This window comes from Argopecten irradians, unplaced genomic scaffold (assembly GCF_041381155.1).
Source record: "Argopecten irradians isolate NY unplaced genomic scaffold, Ai_NY scaffold_0036, whole genome shotgun sequence".
Lineage (NCBI taxonomy): Eukaryota > Metazoa > Mollusca > Bivalvia > Pectinida > Pectinidae > Argopecten > Argopecten irradians.
The window spans coordinates 112,403-124,645 of record NW_027187503.1 but is presented as its reverse complement, the minus strand read 5'-3'; the positions used below and the strand labels follow the sequence as shown (position 1 = coordinate 124,645).

Sequence of the window (12,243 nt, the reverse complement as noted above, 5' to 3'; positions counted from 1 at the left end):
TTGTTATTTTTTACCAAAATAAATAAATATATTCGGGTTGCTAACGTCACTTTTCGACGATTTCAACTCCCGACTTTGTGATATGCAAACTTTGAACTTTATTACACCTAAAGCAATTGGACTTGTGGTACAGAATTTCTGCACAACATAATAAAGGATATGCATTGTTTATACTCTACATAATGTTTATGTTGAAAAGAGCGGGTTTGGGGACTTTTTGTACACTTTTTTAGCTGTAACGATTTTCACATGCCGTTGGTTAAACTTTATTACGTTAGCAATCGTGCACAACAAATGAAAGGTCTCCAACATAACAGAGTGTAAAGTGACCAAAATCAAACTTATTACGTGGAAATCATAGAATTTAATCGACCCAAGTCACAAAATATATTACAAAGTATTTGAAAATATTTAAAAACCATAATCACAAACCCTGCTAACTTCGTTTCTGTCAACTCAAATCCTAAATAAAATGAACGTTCGCAAAGTCTTGAAGTTTCGCTTGGAGTTACATCCCCTCCCGTTACGCAAGCATACGCCGCTAGGATCACTAGCGATGTTCAGAACACCAAAATGGCGCGGAAGAAAAAGCCGGCTGGTGAAGCGTCGAGTAACTTATCATGTTTTAAAATAGTGTACGTCAACAAGAGTGAAATTGAAAAAATTCAATTCTGTGCCATTTGACTATGGAAATGACGACGAAACTGTCCATACTTGAATTGTTGACTTCATGACTGTAAAATCTGTCGTCGGAATGGTCTGTTTCGGCTTAACTGCGGGATAGTTGCTGGCGCATGCGCACAAACGGCTTGGGGGGACAACCGTTGCGATTTGTTTACATTGACGACACAATTCAAGATGGTGAAGGGCTGCAGCGTTAGGGGGTGTACCAAACGGTCTAACGGAAAGGGAAGAGAAACAGGTGTGAAATTTTTCAAATTTCCCATGGACAGACATAAAAGAAGATCCTGGATAAAAGCTTTGAATCGCAAGGACTGGGAACCGACTGCTAATTCATTCTTATGCTTGGACCATTTCGTCAGCGGCTGGCACGCCTACGACAGACCAGAGCTTGACTATACTCCAACAGTTTTTCACTATAAACAGAAAGCAACCAATCTGGCATTCAAATGCAATTTAAGTAAAGTAAGTAAAAATTAAATCGAATATCATATCCCTGAATGCCGATATACTGTACAGTAATATTGATGTAAACAAATACACGTGGGTTTCTAGAATTAGGTCATGGTGTACATTTGAGTCATACCATTCAGCAAAATAAAGCGCATGCTGTTATTATTAAGTAAACACAGCTATTTAACCTTAAAATGGGTAACTGTTACTCATATGCAGGGTTATGCCCAACCTGATACAAATACAATACGTGGACAAAAGTACTTTGACACCATATTTTTTTTACTACATGTACAATGTATTTTACCCGTTTTCTTTGAAGATTTTAACCAAATTTGACATGTACTTATAGCAAATTATCTACACTTTCAGCACATAATATTTTCATATTTTTCCTGATGTTTTTGGTTGAAATCTGCCAATAGATTAGATCAGTACAATTCAAACTAAGATAAAAAGTAGGCCTAAAAATAAATTAAATGTATATTAAACTTATGAATTATAACTTTGATGTTTAATTTGCCATATTTTGTTCAAATTGTAGACATTCGAGGAGGCAGCTCAGATTCAAAAGGAGCAAGAAGAAGGAATGTTGAGGCAATCCATGGCCCAACATGACTATGTCATCTCCACCGATACTGACAATACAGAATGTACAGACAAGTCTTACTCAACAACAGGTATGCAGTCGGAATGGGACCCTGTCTTGGAAGAGAATGTAAGGTTGAGAGAGGAAAACACCCTTCTCAAAGAAAGAGAACGAAAACTGACTTTTTCTGTTGATAAAATCAGAAATAATGATAAGGCTACCGGTTTTTATACGTTTTTACCCACATTTGGAATATTTTTGTGGCTGTTTAACTTCGTAAAATGAAAGCAGAGAAGATGACTTTCTGGGATGGACAGAACACCCCAGGTGTTCGTTGTCAAACTAAAAATGTTCTATCTCCATAATAGACCCGTTTTTTTGTTGACCCCCCCCCCCAGCAAAGTGAAGAAGGCGTTACCAAAATCATCTGAAAAATTTGCAAAAATAGTACAGAACCTCGTACAGAACGCATCACCAAAGAAAACAAGAGGCCCAGAGGGCCTGTATCGCTCACCTGGTTTGTAATGCCAAGTAATGTTCTGAATACAGGTTCATTGTTTTTTTTTCTGAAGGAATTTTAATATTAACCTCTAAATCCCCTATTTGGCCCCACCCCTCCCGCCCCCAGTTGGTCAGAGCCAAAATTTATACAAGTTCTGTTCCCCTTCCCCCCAAGGATGTTTATTGCCAAATTTGGTCACAATCCAAGCAAAACTCTAGGACAAGAAGTGATTTATAGGATTTACCTCTATTACCCCTATTGGGCCCCACCCGTCCTGCCCTCGTGGGGCCAGAGTCAAAATTTATACAAGTTCTGTTCCCCTTCCCCCAAGGATGTTTGTGGCCAAATTTGGTTACAATCCATGCAGAACTCTAGGACAAGTAGCGATTTATAGGATTTACCTCTATTTCACCTATTGGGCCCCGCCCCTCCTGCCCCCGGGGGGTCAGAGCCAAAATGTATACAAGTTCTGTTCCCCTTCCCCAAAGGATGCTTGTGGCCAAATTTGGTTACATTCCATTCAGAACTCTATGACTAGAGCAAAGTCGGCTATTATCGACACTCTCGAGTTATCGACACCTCGCATGTAATATGTACCCCTAGGGTGCCCCATTGTTGTTCTTTCGATGTGTATCGTCTGTTTTCATAGAGGTAATACTTACACGGAATGTTTCGGCGTTTTTCGTCCCGCCTTTACGACATCTTCAGCATTGAGAATGAATTTTTAAATGTAGTACCGGAGAGCTGTTTTTGAATTTCTGCCGTTTTACGAGAGAAGTTAAGGTAGGTATTAATTTAACATACTCCATAGCGCTGTATAGAAACGGTCTGCCATTCATCTTGAAATGTTTTGGCTGTATGAATACGATGCTCTTCACTTCCCGTACTAATCTTTAGTGACCCGATTTGACCTTGACGAGGTTACTAGGGGTGTCGAAAACTGTCGACATTTCGCAAGTGTTCTGCAGTTATCGACACGTATTTTATTTGGTTATAAAACGTTCCTTTGTTGATGAAGGCATAAAATATCTACAGTTATAGAGTCTACTTACAGGTGCCTGTTATCTCTCAGTTTATACTAGTTCCCTATTGTACCTCAAGATCGCGTGACGTCATTGTGGTTAATCTATTTAAAGATATCCATGCCACGTGTTTTGGTGTAAACAAACACACTTGCGCTGTTTCTTTGAAGTTTTACGTCATTCGTGATTGAATTACATTATGATAGTGATACATGCAATTATTTACCTGCATAATTATTCTAAATCAATTTGAGATCTAGATCTAGATTAACATATTAACTCTTCAGTAACTACATGTAAATCCACATTTATGATTTGATGTTTCAGATATTACAGACAGCAGTGGATTAGATCTAATAGTCATACTCATGATACTGAACTGAAGGTACATTTCCAAACATCTTGGAAAAGTCCAGATGAAATATGATAAATGAGAAAATAAATAAATTTCAATAAATAATTTTATTTTCATGAATTGCATTAGAAATTTATAAATACCGTATTCCCCATAATTAGCGCCCAGGGCACTTACATAATGGTATTAAAGGGCTCTTATTAAGGCACTAAACAGCCAGGTAAAGGTGGAATAAGCAACCATAATTGAATTATTTCAACAGATGTGTTCTCTATGTAGGTTTATACACAATTTTAAATATGAATTTCAGATAATATGTAATTAATTACCAAAGTATGGGGTGGAATCTGGGGTGAGGGCATTTATATACTGTAACTTCAACTTCTCAAGAATCGAGGAAGGGGAACTTATAAGGGGACTAGGGACGCTTGTTTGATTGTTTGATTTATTAACGTCCTATTAACAGCTATGGTCATGTAAGGACGGCCTCCCATGTATGCGTAGTGTTGCGTGTAGGTTGTGCGAGGTGCGTGTTTTGGGAGACTGCGGTATATTCGTGTTGTGTCTTCTTGTATAGTGAAACTATTGCCCTTTTTATAGTGCTATATCACTGAAGCATGCTGCCGAAGACACCAAGCAACACACCCCACCCGGTCACATTATACTGACAACGGGCGAACCAGTCGTCCCACTCCCTGTATGCTGAGCGCTAAGCAGGAGCAGAAACTACCACTTTTATAGACTTTGGTGTGTCTCGGCCAGGGGACAGAACCCAGAGCCTTCCTCACAGGGGCGAACGGTCAACTCAAGGCCAAAAGTGAGGCGATGCCAAGGGAGGCATTAGGAAAGATAAAGTCAGTTAGGAAGAAGAGAAAAGATAAGATCCTAAATTTAGTCGCCTTTTACGATCATGCAATAGGGGCAGCAGGTATAATTCTAACGCCCTACCTGCAGGGCCAACTAGACGCTAACTATGGCAAATACGGTAATGATATTTTCCCCTTCTCCTTCAGAATGAGTGCTGCAAAGAGGTGCCAGTATGCCCCAGAGCAGATGCAGCTGGCCATTGCTGCAGTCAGAGATGGACGACTGTCAAAGAAGTCTGCAGCAAGGGTCTATGGGGTGCCCAGGACGACCCTCTTAGACAAGCTATCTGGTAGAGTACCAGAAGAGCGTATTTCTCCTGGTACAAAACCAGTTCTAACTAGAGATGAGGAAAAAACTCTGGTCGATTACATAATAAAAATGGCCAATATAGGGTATCCCATCTCTAGAAAAGAGCTTCTTTATGATGTAAAGAAAATACTAGATATGGACGGTCGCAAGACCCCATTTAAAGATAACCTTCCTGGCAAGGATTGGTATAGCAGGTTTTGTAGAAGAAATCCTGAAATTACGCAAAGAACACCTCAAAATTTAGGGCATGAACGTGCATTAGTGTCAAAAGAAATGATAAACATGTGGTTCAATGTGCTAGCAAATTTTTGAAGTCAGAGGTTCCTAATTATGAAAACCTAATCAAAGACCCTAGACGTATCTTTAATGCTGATGAGTCCAGGGTTTCCTCTGTGCATCAAATCTGGGAAAGTCCTTGCAGCAACTGGGTCAAAGAATGTATACCAATTGTTTCAAACAATAAGACCCAGATTACTGTGATGGCTTGCTTCAATGCTTTGGGTGATTACCTGCCTCACTGATTGTCTACCCTGGCCAAAGATTGCGTGATATTGGCATTTCCTCTTTCCCCGAGGCAATCTATGGCCAGACAGATAATGGGTGGATGGACTCTGAGTTATTTGTATCTTTTCTGGAACATTTACTCGATTATGTAAAAGAAAAAGGTATAACACTGCCAATTCTACTGTTTGTAGATGGGCATTCAACCCATATGACTTTAGCCGCTGCTGAGTTTTGTGCTTCTAATGGCATTATTTTGTATTGTCTGCTTCCTAATGCCACACATCTACTCCAAGCGTGTGACATTGGGCTTTTTTCACCGATGAAATCAGCATGGATTTCAGAAGTGAAAAAATGGCAATTTGACCATATTGGAGAAGTCTTCACGAAGAAGTCTTTTCCTGAGGTGTTCAAGAAAGCCTGGGAAAAAGTTGCCACTCTTGAAAACTCAGTACAGGGTTTTAAGAAATCAGGATTATATCCACTGACATCAGATGGGGTTGATTTTTCAAAGATTGGTCCATCTACACTGGTCCATTATGAAAAGGTCACTCAGGACTCTGATGACAATGTCTCTACTGGCAATGCCATTGGCAATGATAAAGAAACTGTAGGCACATGTACTGATGAAGGAGTACTAAGGACAATAAATCCTATTCCTAATGTACGGGAACAAGAATCTTCAGTGAGGACTATTGTAGTCCAAGCTGACGTCCATTGTTCTGTAGTCCAAGCTGACGTCCATTGTTCTGCCATACCTACATGTATTCAAGAGAAAGAAAATCAAGAATCACAGTGTAAAACATTACATACAGGTACAAACAATGTTTCCAAAACTCCCTGTAACAGTAACGGTAAACACATTGATTCCGCTACAAACAAACAGGTATCACCAGCATTTCACCAAGTACTGACAATTCCACAGGTACCAAATAAAAAAACAAACCCAAATAAAAACAAACTTCCTAAAGCTTTGTCAGGTTCACTGGCACTTAAAATGTTGAGGGAAAGAGAAACAAAAAAGAAAGAAGAAGAAATAGAAAAGTTGAAAAGAAAAGAGGAAAGAGAGAGAAAAAAAGTAGAGAGAGAACAAGAAAAAGAGAGGAAAAGGCAAGAGAGGGAAAATAAAAGAAAAGAGAAAAAGAACAACGAGAAAAAAAAGAAAAGAAAAAATATACCTGTACTTCAAGATTCAGACTCAGATGAAAGTGATATAGAGTATATGGATATATCAGATTATTCTGATGGATCTTTGCAGGATGGATTTTGCAGCACATGTAACTCAACAGAAACTTTGAAAAATAATCCATGGGTGGGTTGTGACTCTTGTAACAGATGGTTCCATCAGTACTGTACAACTGATGAAATTTTTGCCACCTTCCATCAGAAAAACAAATCCCTAGTCACAAATTTGTCTGTAGCTTTTGTTCTGATAATGCCTGAACTTAAAAAGTTTCAAAATACATGTACCGCATTCAAAAGTACTCATCAAGCTGTCCTGATGGAACCGGGAACCAAGAGTTTGATTTTCAATTAAAGTTTGTTCCTGATTATTTACCACTTTTATAATAAGACTTTGGTGTGTCTCGGCCAGGGGACAGAACCCAGAGCCTTCCTCACATGGGCGAACGCTCAACTCAAGGCCAAAAATGAGGCGGTGCCAAGTGAGGCATTAGGAAGGATAAAGTCAGTTAGGAAGAATAGAAAAGATAAGATCCTAAATTTAGTCGTATAATTGTAAAGCAAAAGTATTTACCATTGAAAGTTTTGAAGGTACTGTTGCCGAAATGATATACTGCAATAGGCCTATTCAAATGGCATTAATGGATAAAAATGTAGGTCAGTCGCTTCGTTGATGCAATACTTGGCCTAATTCATTAACAAAAGAATTTTTGTAATTATTACCTGTCAAACTAATAATATTCCGTACCTTGTGTATGTTCATTTCGGAGTTCTTAAGTTATTTTTTTTAAAAACCTGAAGGGTGTCGATAACTGCAGAAGATGTCGATAACTGCCGCTACTCTCGTCTGACTTCACCACTCGAACGCACCTACATGTCACGTGATTTTTTTTTGTTTATTTCCGTGTTAACATCGAGGCACATCAGGGGTTTCACTATCGATAAACGATTTATTTCAATGATCGTAAACGGCGAGTATGTAAGCAAAAATGTGTTAAGGTGTCGATAATAGCCGACCTTGCTCTAGTAGCGATTTAAAGGATTTCCCTCTATTACCCCTATAGGGCCCCGCCCCTCCTGCCCCCGGGGGACCAGAGCCAAAATTTATACAAGTTCTGTTCCCCTTCCCCAAAGGATTTTTGTGGCCAAATTTGGTTACATTCCATTCAGAACTCTATGACTAGTAGCGATTTAAAGGAAATGTTGACGGCCAGGTGAGCTAACAAACAAATCCTCACAGGGGCGAACGCTCAACTCAAGGCCAAAAATGAGGCGGTGTCAAGAGAGGCATTAGGAAACATAAAGTCAGTTAGGAAGAAGAGGAAAAGATACGCTCACTTACAAATCCTTGCTGAAGGATAATCTTTAAATGTTTTGGGACGATTTGACACCGATTCGTGACAAGTTGTTACGATAGTAACTTAGCGGGTCACTTTGCATCAATCTGATTGAAATATAGATCTTTATAACCGCTCCGGCCAAAAGATCCCATGAGGGGTCATAATCGGAAGATTTTTACACCACGTGTACTTCAGATCAAATGCATTAGTACACAGGGCTACCATAGTTGAAAACGTCATTTCGTCCCATTACACAAATATTATTACCTTTGTTGTGCTTTTTGGGCGAGATGACTAAGTATACGGAAAATAATTCTGACATATTTTCAGACTATTTCGTCCCCGGAAATTCATTGTCAAGATAACGCAAACAGCGATAGGCCATTTCCAAAGGTCACCTGGACATGACCCCTAATGTGTGGGCCCCGTAACAATATAAATATATGGTATTAGATTTATAAATTTGTATGATAACTCGAGACACGAGGTAACAGGGCGACATTATTCAACTACAGCACAAACTCGTGACGTCACCGGTATCGGTGTACACATTCAAAGTTGATATTACGCAGCACATGCATAGCGGATACATATTGATTATCAAGTGACCCTATGTATGATGGAAGGAAATAGAAATGAAACTTAAATTCAAGTTTAAGGCTTTGGTAAAAAAAAATCATCACATGAACAGTCTCTAGAATTTGATGACACATTAAAAAGTCTTTAGAAATACATTGATGAAATTAAACATTACAAAGTCTCTAGCACTAACTTGTTGCACTCTAACACAATATAGAACACAGTCAATAAAGTTCAATCGCGATAACTGTCTATTTAAATGTCTATTTACACACATGATGCATGTCCATGACCTGACGCGACACGGCACGAAAGAGTCTATAAGTCCAGCTTCACTGGCACTTTAACTATCCTACATGTACCACTGCGTGTGGTGGCAGTACTAGTATGCCTTGGTGAGTTCATGATTATCTCTCGGCTGGGCTGTTTCGGGGTGTTGGTAGTCATGCTCATGGGACACTCCAAAACGGGCACAATTGGTGGCGCGGTTACGATTACGCCGATAGCGTTGCCCACCGACATTGACAACATAACTCCCCTGGCCACAAATGTCTACACCCTGTCCATATCTCCATTTCTTCTCCGTTGGCAACAGTGCCATTCGGACCAACTTTCCGATTTGGAGTTCTGGAAGTTCTTTCCCGTGCTTGTCGTACTGTTGTTTTCACGATCTGTTTTTCGCGAACGTCTGTGATGACGCTTGGCTGTAAGAGTAGTGTCCCTTCAGTACGTGGCGACATAAGTTGTTGTGCTGAACTGCTGTCCATTCCCACGGTAGAGGTTTTCCTCCAATCCAGAATAGCTTTCCATGGATCCTAGTCATCGCGCTTGTTCTTTTTCAAGATTGTTTTCGCGATCGTGACAGCGCATTCTATTATGCCATTCAACTGACTATGTTAAGGTGATGAGGTAGTGTGGTCAAACTCCCTCTCTCATGTAATTCTGCAAATTCCGAACTGCTGAATTGGTGTCCTTTCCCGGCTGTAGATTCTCCATGGAATCCCGTGGATTTTCGCCATGAAAATCCATGGAAAAATTTCCATGGAGTATTGGAACCTAATAAATATTGGAATTTTCAAATAATGAACATGGATATTTTCCCAACGGACTCCTTTGAGGATAAAATCATCACTGTCAAACAATTTTTTCCATTCTTCGTGCAGCAATGGCCCATTTATTGAGATTTCCTTCTACGTGAGGATCCGGGCACGATCCCTGGGCCACAACTAATTTTTTGCAGATACCTGGTGTTTTGTAGCTGGGTGATTGGGGACAACAAAGGCTACAGTTATGAGCCATCTTACAGTTGAACTTCTCTCTATCGCAAATCTCAACATTAAAGTGACGACATATCTCCTCCCCTCATCTGTAGTCTGCGTGGGCTCCTCCAATAAAAAGTCAACAACCTTGAAAGCTTTACCAGTACCCTTCTTATATTAAGTCTCCCCATTAGCCTTTTCATTATCAAAGAAGGTTTTAATCATTTTGGATCATGCTGTACTCTCAGACTTTCCACTCTTCTTCTGGTTAACTGTTTCTGGATCCTCGCTGACAGCTCCGAAACGATATTGAGAAATACGCTCACTAGCTAGTTTTCAGAATTTCTGCTCGTAATTTCAAATTTTTTCTTTAGCCTGAAGTTCCTCCAATTCTGCCGTTTATCTGTCTACTTCGTGTTGATTATTGAGTTCTTGAAATTAAGACACTCTGTCAGCGAAAAATCAATCTGACTAAAATACAGATCCTTATAACCAATCAGTTAAACAGAACAATTTGATTGGCCATTTTCTAATGGTATTTTCTCAGATTCTTTTCAAACGTAGTGATAATAAGGATTTGTATTTTAATCAAATAGTGATATGCGTTGGTAGATTTCAAGAGCACTTTTGATACCTAATGGTAGGCAATTTGCGACCACTTCCTCCATTGTTCTCATTGTTAGCTCACCTGGCCCGAAGGGCCGGTGAGCTTATGTCATGGCGCGGCGTCCGTCGTCCGTCGTCCGTCGTCCGTCGTCCGTCCCGTCCGTCCGTCAACATTTCCTTTAAATCGCTACTAGTCATAGAGTTCTGCATGGATTGTAACCAAATTTGACCACAAGCATCCTTGGGGGAGGGGGAACAGAACTTGTATAAATTTTGGCTCTAACCCCCCGGGGGCAGGAGGGGCGGGGCCCAATAGGGGAAATAGAGGTAAATCCTTTAAATCGCTACTTGTCCTAGAGTTCTGCATAGAATGTAACCAAATTTGGCCACAAACATCCTTGGGGGAAGGGGAACAGAACTTGTATAAATTTTGGCTCTGACCCCCCGGGGGCAGGAGGGGCGGGGCCCAATAGGGGAAATAGAGGTAAATTCTTTAAATCGCTACTTGTCCTAGAGTTCTGCATGGATTGTAACCAAAATTAGCCACAAACATTCTTGGAGGAGGGGGAACAGAACTTGTATAAATTTTGGCTCTGACCCCCTGGGGGCAGGAGGGGCGGGGCCCAATAGGGGAAATAGAGGTAAATTCATTAAATCGCTACTTGTCCTAGAGTTCTGCATAGATTGTAACCAAAATTAGCCACAAACATCCTTGGGGGAAGGGGAACAGAACTTGTATAAATTTTGGCTCTGATCCCCCGGGGGCACGAGGGGCGGGGCCCAATAGGGGAAATAGAGGTAAATCCTTTAAATCGCTACTAGTCATAGAGTTCTGAATGGAATGTTACCAAATTTGGCCACAAACATCCTTGGAGGAAGGGGATCAGAACTTGTATAAATTTTGGCTCTGGTCCCCTGGGGGCAGGAGGGGCGGGGCCCAATAGGGGAAATAGAGGTAAATCCTATAAATCGCTACTTGAGGTAAATCCTTTAAATCGCTACTTGTCATAGAGATCTGCACGTATTGTAACTAAATTTGGCCACAAACACCCTGGGTGGAAGGGGAACAGAACTTGTATAAATTTTTGCTCTGACACCCTGGGGGCAGGAGAGGTGGGCCCAATAGAGGAAATAGAGGTAAATCCTTTGAATCGCTACTAGTCATAGATTTCTGCATGGAATGTAACCAAATTTGGCCACAAACATCCTTGGGGGAAGGGGAACAGAACTTGTATAAATTTTGGCTCTGGCCCCCCGGGGGCAGGACGGGTGTGGCCCAATAGGGAAAATAGAGGTAAATTCTATTAATCGCTACTTGTCCTAGAGTTCTGCATGGATTGTAACTAAATTTGGCCACAAACATCCTTTGGGGAAGGGGAACAGAACTTGTATAAATTTTGGCTCTGACCCCCCGGGGGCAGGAGGGGCGGGGCCCAATAGGGGAAATAGAGGTAAATCCTTTAAATCGCTACTTGTCATAGAGTTCTGCATGGATTGTAACTAAATTTGGCCACAAACACCCTGGGTGGAAGGGGAACAGACCTTGTATAAATTTTTGCTCTGACACACTGGGGGCAGGAGAGGTGGGCCCAATAGAGGAAATAGAGGTAAATCCTTTAAATCGCTACTAGTCATAGATTTCTGCATGGAATGTAACCAAATTTGGCCTCAAACATCCTTGGGGGAAGGGGAACAGAACTTGTATAAATTTTGGCTCTAGCCCCCCGGGGGCAGGACGGGTGTGGCCCAATAGGGGAAATAAAGGTAAATCCTATAAATCGCTACTTGTCCTAAAGTTTTGCTTGGATTGTGACCAAATTTGGCCATAAACATCCTTGGGGGAAGGAGAACAGAACTTTGGCTCTGACCCCCTGGGGGCAGGAGGGGTGGGGCCCAATAGGGGACTTAGAGGTTAATATTAACATTCCTTCAGAAAAGAAACAATGAACCTGTATTCAGAACATTACTTGGCATTACAAACCAGGTGAGCGATACAGG

At 40.8% G+C, this 12,243-nt stretch overlaps 1 protein-coding gene across 1 annotated transcript; it reads left to right on the top strand.

The window, feature by feature from the left end:
- Positions 1-858: 858 nt before the first annotated feature.
- LOC138311508 (THAP domain-containing protein 2-like) lies at positions 859-3,598 on the top strand. The gene is made up of 3 exons (XM_069252832.1): positions 859-1,146; positions 1,679-1,852; positions 3,575-3,598. The coding sequence occupies exons 1-3, from the start codon at positions 859-861 to the stop codon at positions 3,596-3,598; spliced, it is 486 nt and encodes a 161-aa protein (XP_069108933.1).
- The last annotated feature ends 8,645 nt before the right edge of the window (positions 3,599-12,243 follow it).

Coding starts and splice junctions, on each gene's coding strand:
- LOC138311508 (XM_069252832.1), top strand. CDS start 859: ATGGTGAAGGGCTGCAGCGTTAGGGGGTGTACCAAACGGTCTAACGGA. Junction 1,147..1,678: donor TCAAATGCAATTTAAGTAAA/GTAAGTAAAAAT, acceptor TTCAAATTGTAG/ACATTCGAGGAGGCAGCTCA. Junction 1,853..3,574: donor ACCCTGTCTTGGAAGAGAAT/GTAAGGTTGAGA, acceptor TTGATGTTTCAG/ATATTACAGACAGCAGTGGA.